The 17,665-nt window shown below is 37.3% G+C and overlaps 1 protein-coding gene across 2 annotated transcripts in view; it reads right to left on the bottom strand.

The window, feature by feature from the left end:
* The window catches only part of AFF4 (ALF transcription elongation factor 4), a 433,430-nt gene that overhangs the window by 187,180 nt on the left and 228,585 nt on the right, over nt 1-17,665 (bottom strand). For both annotated transcript variants that reach the window (XM_053717172.1, XM_053717174.1), the window contains one exon: nt 11,005-11,042. In XM_053717172.1, the coding sequence (XP_053573147.1) occupies nt 11,005-11,042 (38 nt within the window). The remainder of the gene's footprint in view (nt 1-11,004; nt 11,043-17,665) is intronic.

The following is a 17,665-nucleotide window of genomic DNA, read 5'->3' as shown; positions in this document are numbered from 1 at the left end:
ATTGCGGTTTCCTGCCGTGACAAACAATCACTCTGAAGACCTCAATGAAGTATGCCTGAGCTCGGTGGGTAAATGGAGAGACAGTGTGGATCAACAGGGGTAAGTACTCACAGGATTCTTTACAGCAAATAAGTGAATGGAGGGTTTAACTTGTGATTCTCCGGTAACTTTACCATACGGCACGGCCACCGCTGCACCTCTGGAAGACCGGTGAATTCCTACGATATCCTCTCCTTGCGTCCGCTCTCTGGCGTAGCTGCACTTCCTGTCACACCCTTTTGTCGATACCAGCCAATCCGTGCTCGTCTATGACGTAGCTCCACCGCTCGGCCAATCCTTCTAGGGCAACTTCAAAAAATCCCAGTCCGGGGAACAAATGGAAAAATCCCTGATACTTATCAGGAATCAAAGTTCGTTGTAAGACCTGGCTTTGTAAAGGGATAATGAAATAAGTACAGAAAGAGAAAAAGCCGGATGCGGTCTTAAATTAAAACGTCCAATTTATTGGTCAATGTTAAAAATAATTGACAGTACTCAAACGAAAAAGTCTAACATGTTTCGGCACACGGCCTTACTCATAGACATAATTTTCTTAGTGAAAACCGCCAGTATTTAAAAGCAGTAGTGAGTATCTATTGGTTGTCATTAATTGCTAACAAGTAACAAGTGGTAATATACTTAGACAATGAGAGAACCTAACTAACTATGCTGTTGAATAAACACATGATTGCTACAAAGGTATATAGAATTAACATAAATGGGTGGCATGTAAATCTCAGCCAATATTAATATTAAATAAATAAATGAATATACCATATGTGTAGCGGCTGGTTTAAATTCAATTAAATCAACAAATAAATAAATAAGTAAATGAATCTATACAGACAGATTACAATATTACACAGGTAAACCAAGTGAGGCTTGTTTTGGTTTACTATAGCGATTTAGAGGTTCACACACTTGTGATCATATATGCAATATTGTTGCATAAGCCTAGAATAATTTTAAATAACTACTGTTATATATAACCAGTTGAAAACGGCCTCTGTTTTATACAATTCATATATCTAGTAATCTTAGACTTAAATGTATTTGTGTTTGTTATTAATAATAGTGATAATAATAATTGGGCACAAAAAAGCCTATGATGTTATAGGAATTGTACTATAAAAGCACAAGTTATCCTATTTGTGGTGAAGACAAATGCAGGAGAAGTTTAGTAATTTGAGACTTGGTATATATTATTAGTTTTAAATTTTAAACGATTTAATACTAAAGAGACCTTTCTTAGTTTGGAAAATATGTTGTAACATCACGGGTCCTCCTGTTGATGTAAACACCAACAAACACAAGGAAAAAATACAAACAGAGTAATCAACCAGTATGTCAATTATTGTTAATGGTTAAAGAAATTATTCTGGGTTTGGATTTGAGTTATTTAATTGTGTGCTCTGGGAGAAATTTTCTAGTTGGTTTAATGTAAGTAAAGGGGGGGTGGTGTATTATGTTATAGGTGTAAGTAGAGCCCTCATAAATAAGTAATAATTATTGTTTTTCTAAACAAATTATCAGATTGATACATGATCATATAATATCTTGGTAAATTATTCCCAAAAGTTTATAATATCATTGATGGAGTTATATCCATCAGGGATACGCGACTTCAAAGTGAAGATCCAAAATGCCTCTTTTTTCAAGAGGGCCTTATTTCGATCACCACCCCTGTTTTGTGCTTGTATATGGTCAATAACCATCCATCTAAAGGTTGTATTACTGCTAGCATGTGTCTGAATGAAATGCTTGGCCATGTCAGATACAGGATCTGATCGTTTGATATCGGATAGATGTTGCCGGATGCGTTCTCTAACCTCCCTTGAAGTGCATCCCACATATTGTTTCGGGGTGCATGTGCACCAAATCATATATACTGCAAATTTTGTGCGACAATTGACGCAACTTTTTACTGTATATGACTTATTTGTGGTGGAGGAGGAAAAAACATTTCCCTTCTGGATAAAGCTGCAAGGGATACATGCATTATAACCACACTTGTACATACCCTTAGATTGTAACCACAAGCTTGTAGTTGTTTTATCCTTAGGTAAAGCACTTGGGGAAATAATGTTTCCTATGGTGCATCCTTTCCTGTAGCAAAACCTACATCCTTTGTCGACGAAAGGAACCAATCCCTCATCTGCCTTGAGCATAGGTAGATGTTTGCGAATGATCTTGCAAATGTTATCGTAGTAAGATGAATATTGAGTAACAAAGGTAACCCGATCACTAGTGGGATTGGTCCTTTTAGGTTTATTTGCCAACAAAGTTTTCCTGTCCAAACAATCCACTTCATTTTTTGCCTTTTGAATGGCTGTGTTGTGATAGCCCCTACTTATGAGTCTGTGAGTAAGATCATCACTTTGTACAACGCAATCTTGTTTTTCAGAACAGTTCCTTTTTATTCTAATATACTGTCCCTTTGCTATGGCATAGGGAACATTTAGTGGATGGTTGCTTCTGCCATGTAGGAGTGTATTACCTGATATGGGCTTTCTGAAAATTTGCATTTTTATGTTGTTAGTACCAGCCAGATTGCTAAGCTGGACATCTAAAAAATTTATAGATGTTTTGTTTGTTTCAAAAGTGAACTTCAGACCCCATTCATTTTCATTTAGATATCCAATGAACTCTTCAATAAGTGTGGGCTGACCAATCCAAATCAACAGTAGATCGTCAATAAAACGATGGTAGCTTTTGATATACTGGAGAAAAGGATTCTGTTCCCCATATATCATGCTAAATTCAAACCAACCCATTACTAAGTTAGCATATGAGGGCGCAAATTTCGCCCCCATTGCTGTACCTTGCAACTGGAGATAAAAAGAGTCATCAAACTTGAAATAGTTGTGTGTCAATAAAAATTGCAACACATCTAAGATGAATTGGATAAATTCTTTGGTATAATTCGTTTTATTCTCCAAATAGAATTCAACGGCAAGGATCCCCATGGTATGGGGGATAGATGAGTATAGGGCTACGACGTCTACTGTTAGTGTGAATGTAAAAGGTAGACCAATTGTGTCTGGTATTGGTTCGCTTTGCGAACCACTATCAGAATGGCTGGACAGCATACTGCAGCCACTTGTTGTTTCCTTACCAAGCTTTCTGAAGATACCAAACATGTGCTTCAAATTTTTGATGGCTTTATATGGCAAGAAGAATTTTCTTGGCTAACAGTAGACGTCGTAGCCCTATACTCATCTATCCCCCATACCATGGGGATCCTTGCCGTTAAATTCTATTTGGAGAATAAAACGAATTATACCAAAGAATTTATCCAATTCATCTTAGATGTGTTGCAATTTTTATTGACACACAACTATTTCAAGTTTGATGACTCTTTTTATCTCCAGTTGCAAGGTACAGCAATGGGGGCGAAATTTGCGCCCTCATATGCTAACTTAGTAATGGGTTGGTTTGAATTTAGCATGATATATGGGGAACAGAATCCTTTTCTCCAGTATATCAAAAGCTACCATCGTTTTATTGACGATCTACTGTTGATTTGGATTGGTCAGCCCACACTTATTGAAGAGTTAATTGGATATCTAAATGAAAATGAATGGGGTCTGAAGTTCACTTTTGAAACAAACAAAACATCTATAAATTTTTTAGATGTCCAGCTTAGCAATCTGGCTGGTACTAACAACATAAAAACGCAAATTTTCAGAAAGCCCATATCAGGTAATACACTCCTACATGGCAGAAGCAACCATCCACTAAATGTTCCCTATGCCATAGCAAAGGGACAGTATATTAGAATAAAAAGGAACTGTTCTGAAAAACAAGATTGCGTTGTACAAAGTGATGATCTTACTCACAGACTCATAAGTAGGGGCTATCACAACACAGCCATTCAAAAGGCAAAAAATGAAGTGGATTGTTTGGACAGGAAAACTGTTGGCAAATAAACCTAAAAGGACCAATCCCACTAGTGATCGGGTTACCTTTGTTACTCAATATTCATCTGACTACGATAACATTTGCAAGATCATTCGCAAACATCTACCTATGCTCAAGGCAGATGAGGGATTGGTTCCTTTCGTCGACAAAGGATGTAGGTTTTCCTACAGGAAAGGATGCACCATAGGAAACATTATTTCCCCAAGTGCTTTACCTAAGGATAAAACAACTACAAGCTTGTGGTTACAATCTAGGGGTATGTACAAGTGTGGTTATAATGCATGTATCCCTTGCAGCTTTATCCAGAAGGGAAATGTTTTTTCCTCCTCCACCACAAATAAGTCATATACAGTAAAAAGTTGCGTCAATTGTCGCACAAAATTTGCAGTATATATGATTTGGTGCACATGCACCCCGAAACAATATGTGGGATGCACTTCAAGGGAGGTTAGAGAACGCATCCGGCAACATCTATCCGATATCAAACGATCAGATCCTGTATCTGACATGGCCAAGCATTTCATTCAGACACATGCTAGCAGTAATACAACCTTTAGATGGATGGTTATTGACCATATACAAGCACAAAACAGGGGGTGGTGATCGAAATAAGGCCCTCTTGAAAAAAGAGGCATTTTGGATCTTCACTTTGAAGTCGCGTATCCCTGATGGATATAACTCCATCAATGATATTATAAACTTTTGGGAATAATTTACCAAGATATTATATGATCATGTATCAATCTGATAATTTGTTTAGAAAAACAATAATTATTACTTATTTATGAGGGCTCTACTTACACCTATAACATAATACACCACCCCCCCTTTACTTACATTAAACCAACTAGAAAATTTCTCCCAGAGCACACAATTAAATAACTCAAATCCAAACCCAGAATAATTTCTTTAACCATTAACAATAATTGACATACTGGTTGATTACTCTGTTTGTATTTTTTCCTTGTGTTTGTTGGTGTTTACATCAACAGGAGGACCCGTGATGTTACAACATATTTTCCAAACTAAGAAAGGTCTCTTTAGTATTAAATCGTTTAAAATTTAAAACTAATAATATATACCAAGTCTCAAATTACTAAACTTCTCCTGCATTTGTCTTCACCACAAATAGGATAACTTGTGCTTTTATAGTACAATTCCTATAACATCATAGGCTTTTTTGTGCCCAATTATTATTATCACTATTATTAATAACAAACACAAATACATTTAAGTCTAAGATTACTAGATATATGAATTGTATAAAACAGAGGCCGTTTTCAACTGGTTATATATAACAGTAGTTATTTAAAATTATTCTAGGCTTATGCAACAATATTGCATATATGATCACAAGTGTGTGAACCTCTAAATCGCTATAGTAAACCAAAACAAGCCTCACTTGGTTTACCTGTGTAATATTGTAATCTGTCTGTATAGATTCATTTACTTATTTATTTATTTGTTGATTTAATTGAATTTAAACCAGCCGCTACACATATGGTATATTCATTTATTTATTTAATATTAATATTGGCTGAGATTTACATGCCACCCATTTATGTTAATTCTATATACCTTTGTAGCAATCATGTGTTTATTCAACAGCATAGTTAGTTAGGTTCTCTCATTGTCTAAGTATATTACCACTTGTTACTTGTTAGCAATTAATGACAACCAATAGATACTCACTACTGCTTTTAAATACTGGCGGTTTTCACTAAGAAAATTATGTCTATGAGTAAGGCCGTGTGCCGAAACATGTTAGACTTTTTCGTTTGAGTACTGTCAATTATTTTTAACATTGACCAATAAATTGGACGTTTTAATTTAAGACCGCATCCGGCTTTTTCTCTTTCTGTACTTATATATATATATATATATATATATATATACACACACACACACACACACACACATATATACACATATACTGTACACACACACACACACACATATATATATATATATATATATGTGTGTGTGTGTGTGTGTGTATGTGGCTTACACTGCTTCATTTGTTAATCATACCACTGTCCACAGTTAGAATGACTGTCCAAGAAAACATGACAATGTCGTGTGTCATAAGACCTAATAACTTGCTAGAGGCTACTATTTAATCACATCACAGGCAGCAAATTTTATTTTAACTATTTTGTGGTTTGTATTTTTTTTTTATTTTTTTATTTTATTTATATAAATTTTATTTCTTATACACACAATAGAAAACCAGAAGAAGACATATACACAAATTCCTTAGAGTAACTAAAGTGATGTGATTCTGATTTATAAATGAACTACCTTTTAAAACATACAGACTCTGTATAATAAGAAAATCCTTAATATTTGTACCTGACAAAACAACACCTACTATTTCACCCAGAAAACATCCATACCACATAAAAAAAAAGGGGGGGGGGAATCCTGTCCCGCACCTCCCCCCATCCCCCCATGCACCTTCAGCACACACAGAACTATGTTTGATTTGTGTATCTAAATTCTTCCCAATGGAAACGTATCATCTGGAAGACCTCTCCTCTATTGGATCTTAAATAAGTATATTCCTCCAGCACCAACAATTCACTAATTCTTGTAATTAACATTTCCCTATCCGGGACAGTTAATTTTTTCCAATTTCTAGCCAATAGAGATTTTATTCCGTTTAATACATACATTATTAATTTAGCTCTTGTTTTACAAATACCTTTAATGGGTTTATTTAATAGGGCTGTATATATATCCAAATGAAAATCATCCTTCCCACTGATCTGTTGAATGCATCCTGAAACTATACCCCATATATTTTTCACCGTAGGGCACTCCCACCAAATATGTTGCATATTGCCTATCCCCCCCACATCCTCTCCAACATTGATTAGAAGCGTTAGGGTATATACTATGCATTCTGGCTGGCGTCAAATACCATCTCGTCAGTATTTTATAGTTTAATTCCTGTATTTTCGATGAGGAGGAGGATCTAGCTACATTAGCACACATAGACCGCCATTCTGAATCTTCTAATTGTGACCCTGTCTCTATTTCCCATTTTTGCATGTAACTATGTTTTGTAAATTCTGCCAAGGTATTTAAAAGTTTATAACTAAATGAAACAGTACTTCTTATTGGAGTTTCATTATAGCAGATTTTTTCAAAAATGGTTAATTGCCTAGTTAAATTTGCTTTCTCTGGGTGGAATACCACAAAGTTTTTTATTTGTAAGTATTTAAGCCATTTGCCATATGTGCCATCCGCCAGGTTCAACAAATCCTGTTGGGATTTAAGCTTCCCATTTTCTATAAATTGGCACAGCTGCATAGATTTAAATAATTTTTGGTGACCAAAGTAACTAGGCATATGCCCCCCTTGAAATTCTGCGTTATTTGTAATCTGGAGTAAAGGTGACGGGGTTGTTGAAATAGAAGGGTATTCTGCTATTATTTTTCCCTAATTTACAAAAATATGTTTAATCATTGGAAACTGCATAATTTCTAGGGGTCTACCCTCCACTGGGGTCCATATTAGTTTATTCATTGGATGAGATGGCATTAAATTATTCTCTAACTGAACCCACACTTTATTCTTGTAATTTATATGCCAATCTAATATCCTTTGTAAAGTGATTGCTCTATGGTAATTTCTAATATTTGGTACCCCTAGTCCACCCTCTGACCTTGTCCGGATGGAAGCTTTAATTCTTGGTTTGGAATTATTCCAAATAAAGGAGTTAATAATTTTTTGGAGGTTGATACAATAAGTATAAGGAATCTTAATGGGAATAGTCTGAAATATATATAGAATGTTCATTTTTATACTGTGTATTCGCCCTAGCCATGAAATCATTTTAGTCTTCCATGAACTAAGATCCGTTTGAAGTTTAGTAAAGGAGTAATTTTCCGAAAAAAGGCGTGCATCATCAAATGATAATTCAAGTCCCAGATATTTTAAGGAGGTTTCTTTCCAGACGAATGCGCTACTTGTTTTACATTCGCGGTATTCCCTCAAAGAGATCGCAAACTTAAGTGCTTCCGATTTGTTCTTATTGATAAGAAAATTTGAATATCTCCCAAATTCCTGCAGTAATAAATCTAAATTTTTAATGGACCTTGCGGGGTCCGTTATTGTTAATAACACGTCGTCCGCGTATAAAGATATCTTATATTCTTGGTCCCCTATTTTTATACCTTTAATATTTACCTCAGAGCGGATTTTAGCGGCTAGAATTTCCAGAGAGAGAATGAATAATAAGGGCCACAGGGGGCAACCCTGTCTGGTGCCATTTGAAATCTTAAATGATGTGGTTTGTATTTTTATGCTCCAAGAGTGTATTGGACATTGAGAAACACGTACATTAAGATTCTGTAGTGTTAAATAAACTAATGCAAAATGAAGATGTTATAGTCATTTATAAGAAAATCGCGATTAAATCGCAAATCACGTTTTTTTCATCCGAGAAAAAAACCTTCAAAGGAAAAGCCACAGTGACACTGACTTGCAGCCAGTCCAGAGCCAAATTAGAAACCACAAACAGACTCGACTGAACCAACAGTCCACCAGAGAGACCGTCGCAAAACAGACGGTTCCCCACCACTCACCCTTCACAAAGGAAGGGAAAACCAGCCGAAAACTCCAAAGGGAACAAGGCCAATGAGGACAGAGGAACCGAAAAGTCCCTCAAAGCAAAAAACAGCACCTCCAAGAGTGGGACCAAATTAGAGATCCAAATGAACCCAAACAGGGAAGGAGGCCATGCCTACACCAGGCGAAAGCTGGGATAATACCAGGCACAGAGACCGAAAAAACATCTCTCCAACATCCTGCAAGCATGGAACGCAACAAAAGAGGCAAAGTCCTCCCAGCGCGTGCCAATAGAATAGCCAAGTATTCGACCATGAAAGAGAATGTAATAGACCCAGTCTCTTATGGAGGGTAGTACTCTTTGGCATGGGACAGGAGTCCTGTCAGTCTCTCAGTGAGGTCTTGGATGAAAGTTAGAGTCCAAGGAAGCAGGGAGAGTCTCTCTGTGAAAATATCCTGACTCATATTAACAGCTCCTCAAGCAATCTGCGTTGTCTAACTTTGCACCACTGCCTGCTTTCTTCTCTCAAGTCCATGGCGGAGGCTATGCCACTGTTTGTCACACTTGAAAGGCAGTGTTCCTGTTCCACAGCGTAGATTCCGGTAAGATCGTTTTATTTTACTTTCTCGTCAATGTACTGTAATGTGAATGTTTTCCAGAGAGGCTACCACACCTTTGCGGGTCTAACTATATGACATAAGGGTCTCAGTGAGTCTCTGTTAGTATCTTGGAATTGAGGGTTAATATCTCCTGAGGGGGGTTATTGAACAGGGAGTTAATAATCAAGTTTGTTATGTGATTCAACCTGCTTATGTCTGATCTTTATGGGCTCGTGGTTGGAACTTTGAGGCCTTTGCAAGTGACGCAGCCTTTTGGTTGGGCGTGCTTTTTTGGACTGTACGGTTCACCTTGTGTTCAGGCATGGTTACGCTACACTCCCCATTTCCGCATTCCTGACTGTGTGGCATAGGAGATATTCTAGTCTGCAAGTTGCATTCTGTCTACATGTGAAGGTGATCACAACATGTTAGACTTATTGGTATAAAATTTCTATTTTTATAGATCGTCTTGAAGAAGTCTCGATATGTGAGCCGAAATGTTGACATATGAAATAAAAAAATTAATTTGTTGCAAAGACCTGTGAGTGCCCTCCTTCATACATGAAATTCTCTCAATCATTGAGGAGACACCCGGGGATGGAATGTTTAATATTGGAGTGAGTGCATACTACCGATGGAATATAAACATACATATATACATACACACACAGAGTTGTGCTCATAAGTTTACATACCCTGGCAGAATTTATTATTTCTTGGCCATTTTTCAGAGAATATGAATGATAACACAAAAACTTTTCTTTCACTCATGGTTAGTGTTTGGCTGAAGCCATTTATTATCAATCAACTGTGTTTACTCTTTTTAAATGATAATGACAACAGAAACTACCCAAATGACTCTGATCAAAAGTTTACATACCCTGGTCAGGGGTGCTGCCATGTTGAAATCTAGGTTTTAGCCAACGTGTTTGTATATGTGCAACTCTCCTTCAGCTCCCTGCTGTGAAACCTAGGTTTCAAAATGGCTGCACCCATATTTAGTTGTGAGCGCTTAACATTTACTTAGTGTTTAAGGATCCTTTAAGATCCTGCATGGTGCCTGCCACTTAAAGGGACATTAAACTGCTGGGTACTACTACAGTACCATGGATACTACCCACCATGATATGGTTTCCTCCTGTGCCTGCAGCTCTATTCAAATCCGTTCTCTTATTTTAACCCTCTACAGCACAATATTTTATTGTAGCATATTACTTTTTTCAGTACTTTGGTTTTAATTACATCATAAATAGTAGGTAAACTACTATTATGTTGTAAATCCTAGAATTGTGCAATCAACAGATAATATGTAATTTGGACATTGTTTCTTACTTAAAGTTCACTTTTCTTTTTGATATGCGTTTACGTGAAAGCTTGCACCTATAGATATTATTTAATTTTGTTTGCAAATTTGGACAGATGCACAGTACTCATTTCAATTTTATTAATCATGTCAATTTATCTTCTAGTTTCAATTACTGATTTTTATTGCAAAACAAAGATATAGAATCTTACATTTGTGTATTTGTGGAAGGTGAATTATGTTAAATGAGAAACTGGAATTTTATTTTAAATAAACAATGGGTTGTTTAAACTACAGAAAATTACTTTTTCTTTTAAAAAAAAAAAAAAAAAAAAAAAAAAAAGCAGCCTTTTTTGGGTAGTGACTCTAGGCATTACCGAGTAGATCTATGAACTGGAAATATTTTCTAATGGTGTATGATGTCTTAAAAAAAAAAAAAAAATAGGTATGGGTAACAGTTAAACCGGCATTGGCACATAAGTAAAGTGAATCAGCAGCAAAAGGGTTAATCAACTTATTATAAGAGACTTACTATAAGTTACTGGAAATAAAGCACTTAAACATACCTTCCTGGAGCATTTGTTGCTATAGTTTTATCACAATCCTGCAAATAGAAATATATTTGTGAATGGTCATAAATTACAATTCCACTAGCCATCAAATAAAATTGTGTAATATCATCAATGGCCAACCACAACAACAGTTACATTTTTATTACAGGGCCTTTAACTACATTTTCAGTACACAAGTACTAGTGTTAACTTGTTTGTCCAGTTCGGAAGATTACTTTTTTAGTTGAAATATTTATTTATTGTATCACATCAGAAAGAAAATAACACACAGTTGCATCAGGATAAGCATCATAGAAGAACATACAATGCAATATTTATCTTCTGAGCTGGACCACTGCCCCCCTTTACATGTGCATATGGAGTTGAAAATGTCCCAGTTTGGAATGTCAAGGGCCTCCCAGTGTTCATTGAAGTAAGTCCCGCAACCTTTGTCAATGCAGCTTGTTGAGTTACAATCTCTTGTTGGGTACCTAACATTCCGTCTTCATTTCAGAAAGAAGCACACTGGCAACTCCTCCTTTCTCCTTTAAATCAAACATTGACCTCTAGGACGGAGTCATCCCAGCCCACATATCATTAGATGTCACCTAGCCCCATACCTACATCCCATCCTGCAGATACATTCATCTTCTGTGATTTTATTATCGTTATAAAAACAAAATTTTATAACCAATAAAACACTTTATAACAAATTAAAACTGTGGTCTTTGTGTGCAGTTATCTACTTTGGAATCTAACAAGAGCTAAATAGTTACTTTTCAAGGTACTGTTGGGGAACAACAAATCTTACTCCCCTGGATCCCAGTACTCAATATTTAAATTTGATTTTAAAAAAGGACCTGTCCGGTACGTACAATTATATATATCCCCTTTTAATGTGCAATTCTCTCCTCATACTGCATAATCCCATAGAACCAGATCTTGGTAAACCGCTCTCTCGTCCCTGTGATTGTGGCGGTTAATTCTGACAATATATATATATATATATATATATATATATATATATATATATATATATATATATATATATATATATATATATATATATAGTTCATTTATTCATAACTTTTCCACTCTGGGGCCCCCACCTTACATTCTAGTTGCTGTGCAAAGAGTTTTAATAAATGTGTTAATTGCCAAATTGAACGAAGTAAGCTTTTGGTTTAAGAGCGCTTGAGCGACAGTCAGGAGGACAGGTTCCTGTAAAATCCTACTTAAAGGGACACTGTACCCAAATTTTTTCTTTTGTGATTCAGATAGAGCATGCAATTTTAAGCAACTTTCTAATTTACTCCTATTATCAATGTTTCTTCTTTCTCTTGCTATCTTTATATGAAAAAGAAGGCATCTAAGCTTTTTGCTTGGTTCAGCACTCTGGACAGCAGTTTTTGATTGGTGGATGAATTTATTCACCAATCAGCAAGGACAACCTAGGTTGTTCACCAAAAATGGGCCGGCATCTAAACTTACATGCTTGCATTTCAAATAAAGATACCAAGAGAATAAAGAACATTTGATAATAGGCATAAATTACAAAGTTGCTTAAAATGTCATGCTCTATCTGAATCACAAAAGAAAAATGTTGGGTACAGTGTCCCTTTAACAGTCTCAGTAACTTATCCCAAATCCCCCTAAACTTAGTACACTCCCACCACATGTGTAAATAAGTTCCTACTTGTCCACAACCTCTGTAACAGTACCTCAAACCCTCCCTAACAAAGTGAAAAGTTCTCTCCGGGGTGAGGTACCATCTAAAGGCCGTTTTGATACAATTTTCCTTTAAGTCAGCACCTGTCAACCCTCTACCTGAGTCAGATAGAATTTGGATCCATTCGTCTTTTAGTAGGTCTAAGACCGTATCTTTTATCCACTTATCTATAAGTAGTGAGGTATCAGTAAATGTCGCTTCCTATAAAGTTTATATTATGGAGATCATCTTCTTTTGTCTCTTGGGGTCAGTACATACGTGTTCTAGCGTAGTATATGTCTGTATTGGCCATGGTGAGCAATATTTATTTATGGCTGAGGAAATCTTTAAATATAAAAACCACTGTAGCTTCAATGGCTGAACTCTTTCTTGAATCTGAGCGCAAGTCTGAATTCTCCCTCGATCCAAAAAATCAGCCACTCTATATAACCCCTTATTAAACCATTTCCCTACCCGTTGATGCAAACTTGGGTGCAAGAGGTACTTCAGGGGGATAGTTTGTGATCTCGGGGGAATTAATGCCAATGATCCTTTTAGGGACCTCCACAATCTAACAGTTTCGGTAGTGATAATTGAACTATAATCCTGCTTATCTAGTTTTCGTGTAAAGTCCCACAATATATCTGCAGGGTTCTCGAATCCCCCCAGGTCAGCTTCTATTATTCGTACTCAGTAAGGATGCCTGTGATATTCTGGCTGCCTGATAAGTCAAATTAGGGGAAGCCCATCCCTCTTATCTGTCTATGTAGCGCCAGAGTACGTGAAGCTATTGGAGCCTGTCTATTTCCCCTTAAATAATTATTTATCATTGATTGCATCTTATGTAGTTCTGACTTAGGGACAGCAATTGGTAAAGCTCTAAACAAATATAAAATCCGAGGAAGGACATTCATTTTAACTGCAGATAACCTGCCATACCAAGAGAATCTATACATTCTCCATTTCTTCAAATCCTTACCAATTGCTTTAAAGGGACAGTACACTGAAAAAAGAAAATTTATGCTTACCTGATAAATTTGTTTCTTTTTAGACACGATGAGTCCACGGATTTCATCCTTGTGGGATATTCACCTCCTGGTTAGCAGGAGGCGACAAAACGCACCACAGCAGAGCTGCTATATATAGCTCCTCCCTTCCCTCCCACTCCAGTCATTCGACCGAAGTTAGGAAGAGAAAGGAAAAGCCAAGGTGCAGAGGTGTCTGAAGTTTACAATAAATAATAACCTGCCTCAGAGAACAGGGCGGGCCATGGACTCATTGTGTCTAAAAAGAAACAAATTTATCAGGTAAGCATAAATTTTCTTTTCTTTTTAAAGACACGATGAGTCCACGGATTTCATCCTTACTTGTGGGATACAATACCAAAGCTAGAGTACACGGATGATAAGGGAGGGACAAGACAGGGAAACTAAACGGAAGACACCACTGCCTGAAAAAAAAAAAACATTCTCCACAAAAACAGCCGAAGCCAAGGTATCAAATTTGTAAAATTTAGATAAAGTGTGAAGAGAGAACCAAGATGCAGCCTTGCAAATCTGTTCAACAGAAGCAGCAATCTTGAATGCCCATGAGGAAGCCACAGCCCCCCGTGAAATGAGCCGTAGCTCTCCCTGGAGGCTGCTGTCCAGCAGTCCCATATAGCTTTCTGTCCCGCGCGATTTCTTGAGAAAATCCCAAACAAAGAAGAAGACTGAAGATAGTCCTTAGTCGCCTGCAGGTAAAAACTTAAAGCACTGACCACGTCCAAATTGGGCAGAAGTCTTTACCTTCTGAAAGAAGGATTAGGACACAAGAAAAGAATAAATTTCCTGAGTAATGTTCCGATCAAAAAACCACCTTAGGAAGAAGTCCTAAATTAGTACTGAGAACTACCTTATCTGCATGTAAAATAAGATAAGGAGACTGATACTGTAATGTCGAGAGCTCTAAGACTCAACATTAAATGTACAGTACCCGTGGAAAGAAACTCTCAACCAGGAGTGGTAGCCATTAAGCTACGCCCAAGATCAACAAGAAAAAAGACATTCCCAGATAACAACTTAATATGAAAGGAAGAACTAAATCCAGACTCCATGGAGGAGTAACCAGATTGAGCACAGGTTCGATCCTAACCAACGTCTTGACCAAATGATTGTACATCTGGGACATCCGCCAGATGTCATAAAAATAAAATAAAGTAAATGATAGAAATTTGACCCCTTTAGAAGAATATACGATAAACCTTACTCCATACCCTCTTGGAGAAAAGACAAAATACTCCATGAGAACCCATGTATGCACACCAAAAAAGATATTAACGCCATATCTTAGGACAAATTATCCAGAGACAGGCTTACTAGCCTGAGACATGATCACAATAATAAAGTTAGAAAAACATTGCTTGGATAATATTAATTGTTCAATCTCCAAGCAGTCAGTTTCAGATAAACCAAACTCGAATGAAGGAGAGGCCCTTGAATTAGAAGTACCTTCCTCAACGGAAGTATCCCAGGTGGCAGAGATGAGATGTCCACACCAAATCCTACTAGGCGAAGCCGGTGCTATGAGGATCACCAAAGCCAAATCCTGCTTGAATCAAGCAATGACCCGAGGAAAAAAGCAAACTAAATAAAAATCTGGAGAACACTTCTGTATGGAGTTCCCACCCCCGGAAGAAAAGTCTACCTGTTCAGAAAATCCGCCCAGTTGTTCCCCCCCTTGTGATGTGGATCTCCAACAGTCACCAAGAAAAGGCCTCCGCCCACTGAATTAATTTGGATACCTCTCATCGCTAAGGAACTCCTCGTTCCTTCCTGATGATTGATGTAAATCACTGACATTATTGAAATCGACTGGAACCTGAAAAACTGGACCAAAGTCAACTAAGGCCAGGCGACATTGTAGATCGCTCTCAGCTCCAGAACGTGTAAAGGAAGAACAAACTCTGACTGAGTCCAAACCTCCTGGGCCCTGAAGGAGCCCCAGACTGCTTGCCACCCTAGAAGGCTGGCGTCTGTTAAAAATACCCAAGATGGTCTGCGAAAGCAGGATCCTCGGAAGAGATAATCCAGAGACAACCACCACTGGAGAGAAACCCTTGTCTCCTGACCCAGTAGTATTCGAGGAGACAAAAACAAAACTGTATAATCTTTGATCCATTGCCTGAGCATGCTTAACTGCAGAGGTCTGAGATGGAACCAAGCAAATGGGATGACGACCATTGCCGCCACCATCAGTCCGATTACCTCCATGCACTGAAGGCCGAGGAGTGGACTGAATGACTAAACAAGTATCAATAATTTCTTATTTCCTGACATTCTGTCAGAAGAATCTCAATTGATATGTAATCTATAATGATTCTCAAGAAAAAGTACCCTTGTGCAAGGGACTAAGGAAATCTTTCCAAATTTACCTTCCACGCGTAAGACCACTGGAAGGATAACACCAAGTCCGTGTGAAATCTTGCTAGCTGTAAGGATGGCACCTTACACTAGAATTGTCGTCCAGATAAGACGCCACTGCAATGCCCCGTAACCGAAGCACCGCCCACAGCGCTCCCGGAGCTTTCGTGAAAAACTCTGAGTGTAGAGACAAGGCTGAAAAGAAGAACCACAAACTGAAAGCGTTTGTCCAACTTATGAATGGCATATGAAAATACACGTCCTTAAAATTGTCATAAATTGACACTCTTGGATCAAATGAATAATGGAACGAATAGTTGCTATCTTGAAGGACGGTACACCAAGAAAATCTGTTTAGACTCTTGAGATCTAAAAAATGGACTGAAGGTTCCTCTTTTATGGAAACCACAAACCGATTTGTATAAAAAAAAAAAAAAAAAACAGACCTAGTACCTGTATGGGTTCCCTCTCTTTTGTGAAAAAAACATCCCCAGGTCTGAGATGTCTCTTACGTAGTGTAAGAACGCTTCTCCCTTTGCCTGATCTGCAGATAATCTTGAAAGCAGAAACCTACCTCTGGGAGGAAAACTACAAGATCCGATCCTGGATCAGGGGCATGTCCTTCATGCTGTCTTTGATTCAACAGAAAGCTATATAAGTCTTTTGGATATTATTTCCGTCAAGCCTATATAAATCTTTTGGATATTATTTCCGTCAAGCCTATATAAATCTTTTGGATATTATTTCCGTCAAGTCAGATTCCAACAAGGTCTTCCCCTTGTAATGAATACTTAAAAGCTTAGACTTAGAGTATACATCCGTAGAACAAGACTAACCATAAGGCTCTGTGAAGTGGAACAGTGAAGCCTATGCTTCCCTTCTGACAATTTGCAGAGAAGAATTTAAAATAAAGGAATTAACCAATTTGAAAACCTTTATTCTATCCTGGATTTTATCCAGGAAAGTCTCTGACATAAAAGTATCAGATAACGCGTCAAACCAATATACCATTGCACTAGTCACGGTAGAAAAGTACACAGCTAAATGCCCTTGTAAGCCCTGGTGTACATCCCTTGTCTAATTTACATCCATAGGACCTTTGAAAAATCCCATTATCCTCAAGTGTCATAGTAGTTCTCTTAGTTAAACTGGAAACTACTCCTTCCACCTTAGGGAATGTTTTGTCCAGTCTCCTTAGCGAAGTCTGCTATGTAAAAAATCTCTTTAAATATAGGGAATGCGACTTTTCCATTCCTTATAACTTACTTAACGCACTAGGATAGATTACACTGGTAGTACCGGAGATGACCAGGGTAGCTAAAACCTCCTAAAGTACCAAATGGAGGTGGTAAAGCTAAAGAACTGAAAGAAAAACAACCTCAGGATCAAATAAATATATTAGTCATCTGAGACTGAGAATTTTCTCTCATTTAATGCTGAAGTATCTACCTCTAACAGGGAAGAACTATTCGGAATAGCAACCACTGAATCCATCTAATAATGTTTCCCACCACTTGGGAAAAAACATAATGCATTGTAACTCCATACAGAGTGTGTGAGGAAACGC

The sequence above is a fragment of the Bombina bombina genome, chromosome 6 (genome assembly GCF_027579735.1).
Source record: "Bombina bombina isolate aBomBom1 chromosome 6, aBomBom1.pri, whole genome shotgun sequence".
Classification (NCBI taxonomy): Eukaryota; Metazoa; Chordata; class Amphibia; order Anura; family Bombinatoridae; genus Bombina; species Bombina bombina.
This window is presented reverse-complemented; position numbering and strand designations above follow the sequence as displayed.